This window comes from Nothoprocta perdicaria, unplaced genomic scaffold, assembly GCF_003342845.1.
Source record: "Nothoprocta perdicaria isolate Ctin4 unplaced genomic scaffold, notPer1 scaffold_157, whole genome shotgun sequence".
NCBI lineage: Eukaryota > Metazoa > Chordata > Aves > Tinamiformes > Tinamidae > Nothoprocta > Nothoprocta perdicaria.
The window spans coordinates 1,881,824-1,884,799 of NW_020454727.1; the positions used below are offsets into that span (position 1 = coordinate 1,881,824).

Here is a 2,976-nt window from a genome sequence, read left to right on the forward strand (position 1 = left end):
CCCCCCCCCGGGCCATGCACGGCCCCCCATGCAGCGGGCCCGGGCCGGGGGCGCGCTCACCTCCAGCTCGCGCTCGCGCTCGCGCCTCCTGCAGCAAATGCAGCAGCGGCGCGCGCCGCCCCGGCGCTTGCAGAGCCCCGCTGACGTAGGAGCGGGCGGGGCCCGGCATGCAAATGAGCGCCACGTCAGGGGAGAGGGGCCCATGCGGCGCGCTGATTGGCTGTGATTGGCTGTGATGGACAGGGCGCAGGGCGGGGCGGGGTGGGGTGGGGCGGTGCACCTTGCTCCCCTCCGCTCGGTGCGGTGGTAGGAGCCGCCCTCTCCCCCCCCCCTGCGGGGGGCAGTGGTGCGGGCCGGCTCCCCTGGCGAGGGGCGGCGGAGCGAACCATTCCCTGCGAGCGCGGGGGGAGCGGGGCCAACCACCCCTGCGCGAGGGGCGCCGAGAGACCCCCCCCACCACCACCTTTCCCCGAGGAGGAGAAGGAGCCATCACGATGCTCCCTGTCAGGACATGCCCCCCCACCCGTGTCACGAGCAACACTCAAGCCACCCTGTCCCCAAGCTCCCTCCGTGTGCCCTGAGGTGGGGGCCCGGTGCCCCCTCCCCAGCCGGCAGCCATGGGCACCGTGGGCAGCAGCCCCCCGGCCATGTCCTCCCTCGGCCTGGCCGCACGCCCAGGCCATGGCCGGGGATTAGGGGGAGGCAGCATATGGCAGCAGGGGGCCCGCAGGGGCCAGCGGCCGCGGGGGACAGCAGCGTGGCAGCAGGGACGGCGCGGAGGCCAGAGCCGCGCCGAGGCCGCCCGTGCGCCGCRGCCGAGGGACCCGCGAGGGGAGAGGCGCCGGCTCCGCGCCCTGCCCAGCCGGCGATTCAATATTTGCCTTCGCCGGCCGTGTTTGCCGCGGAGGGAGCCGCCGCCGGCCCGGGGAGGAGCGGCCCGGGCGGCCACGCAGGGCGCCGCGCYGCGCCGGGGTGGGGACGACACGCGGCTGCGCCGGGGAGCAAACCGGGTTTAATAGCCGCGGGGTGGAGGAAGAAACCGGAGCGACACCGGCTTGGGGGAGCGGGGTGCCGGTCGGGGAGGTTTGGGCCTGCGGTGCGAAGCGTGAGCGCGGGCGCCCCGCGGTGAGGCCAGGTGAGCTACGGAAAACGAGAGACCGGCGTTGGAAAGTGAACCTGTCCCCACATAAATAAACCACCCGTGTCCGGCGGCRCCCAGGGCCCGGAGCCGGGCTCCCTCCCGCTCCGCAGCCCGCCGCGTYCGGCGACAAGGAGCCGGGGCCGGCGGCTACGTGCCCAGCGGCACCACTGTGACGTTGCCCTCCGTGTCCAGCTCGGGGTGCCCGTCCCCGGCCAGCGTCCGCTGCAGCGCCCGCCTGTTGTCCACGTCCGCCGGGAGCGATTCCCRCTGCCCGGCCCCGGGACGCAGGCGCTCGGACGCTTCCGAGTTGTCCACAGCCGGTGTCTTGGAGCCGCCGTTGGCCTCCTCGTCCAAGGGGCTCTCGGCCCCGTCCGCCTCTGTGTCGGACTCTGTGCCCCCTTCCTCCTCCTCCGGCGTCGGCTCGAAGGGGAACTTGTCATGGCCGCCGGCGTCGTCGGGCGGCGGGGACGGGCTGTGCGGGATCATGCTCTGGTACCACTCCCGGTTGTCCTCCAGCGTGTCCAGGATCTCCTGGGCGTCGGGGTGCACCAGGTCGGCCCACGTCTCCCACAGCGGGTGGGCGATGAAGTCGATGAAACCCACCTGTGGGGCAGGGTGAGTTGCCAGTAGAGGACAGGGACACGGCCCGGCCACCTCCTGCCCCGCCAYGAGATCAGCACCACGAGCATCTCCAGGAATATCTCCAGGAGCACCTGCAGGARCATCTACAGGAGCATCCACAGGAGTATCCCCACGGACCCACCTGGGACTTCTCCACGGAGGCGTTGTGCTTGTCGCACATGGGGCTGATCTCCATGCCCTTGTCGCGCTCGCGGTCGCCCTGGCCGAAGAACTCGGCCATGATGCGCTCGGTCCATTGCCGGTAGAGCCGCAGCGGCTTCGTGGGGTTGCTGAGGTCGGCGCAGTGCACCATGTTCTGCAGCACCTGCGTGTGGCCACCGCGTCGCTCGCCGCCGGCATCGCCGCTCRCCCGCCGTGCCGGTCCCACCGGGAGCAAGGGATTTGTGCCGTTGTGGGCGCTTCCCGCTCACCTGGATGCGGTCGGAGTAGTTGTCCAGCAGCAGCACGCCCAGGCTCGTCACCTTCTTGGTCTCCACCATGGTTTTCAGGTCCGCCAGCAGGTTCATGTGCTTGGACATGTCCGTGGCCAGCACCTGGGGACACGCAGCTCAGCGCTGCTGCGACCGCCCACAGCCCGAAGCGGCGCAGCGCCCCGTCCCCCCCGTACCATGTCGATGGCCATTTTGCGCAGCGACTGCCTCTGCTTCTTGCTGAGGTTCTGGAAGATGTCACAGTTGTCCTCCTGGAGCAGCTTGAAGCCCACGGCCAGGTGGTGGTTCTCCAGCACCGAGGCGTCGTTGTACATGAGCGCCAGCTCCGAGTCTGCCAGGCGGCACCGTCAGCGCCGCGGCACCCGCTCCCCGTGCCCCTTCCCCGCACCCCGACTCACTGGTGTTGATGAGGAACTGGTTGGASACGCCGGGGTGGTCGACGTCGTGGATGGCGCTGGCGAAGATCGCAGCCATGATCTCCAGGTCTGTGAAGACGGCCTGGAGCACGGCGGAAGCGTCAACCTTTTTGAGGTCCAAAAAGGGCGGCCCGTTTTGGAGGCGCCGCGCTCACCTCCAGCGCCGGCGTGGACAGCAGCACGTGCGTGGACTGCGCCACGTCGGCGGCGTGCGCGCTGTTGTGGTAGGCCACGTCGGCGTGGTAGTGGTCCTCCAGCGTCAGCATGTACGTGATGAAGGTGTCGGCCGGGATGCGGAAGGTCTTCATCAGGTCGCGCTCCTGCGGGAAGAGCGGGAGGAGGCCCC

General features: G+C 70.8%; 2 protein-coding genes across 2 annotated transcripts in view; both read right to left on the reverse strand.

The window, feature by feature from the left end:
- The window catches only part of RAB3A (RAB3A, member RAS oncogene family), a 2,485-nt gene extending 2,362 nt beyond the window's left edge, over nt 1-123 (reverse strand). The window contains exon 1 of the mRNA XM_026035254.1: nt 61-123. The gene's annotated coding sequence lies outside the window, so the exon portion shown is untranslated. The remainder of the gene's footprint in view (nt 1-60) is intronic.
- A 1,126-nt stretch (nt 124-1,249) lies between these two features.
- Nucleotides 1,250-2,976, reverse strand: part of PDE4C (phosphodiesterase 4C) — an 11,224-nt gene continuing 9,497 nt past the window's right edge. The window contains exons 15-20 of the mRNA XM_026035180.1: nt 2,786-2,950; nt 2,613-2,712; nt 2,391-2,545; nt 2,194-2,316; nt 1,905-2,087; nt 1,250-1,744 (exon numbers count right to left, since the gene is read on the reverse strand). Coding sequence (XP_025890965.1) covers nt 1,289-1,744; nt 1,905-2,087; nt 2,194-2,316; nt 2,391-2,545; nt 2,613-2,712; nt 2,786-2,950 — 1,182 coding nt within the window. The 3' untranslated portion in view covers nt 1,250-1,288. The remainder of the gene's footprint in view (nt 1,745-1,904; nt 2,088-2,193; nt 2,317-2,390; nt 2,546-2,612; nt 2,713-2,785; nt 2,951-2,976) is intronic.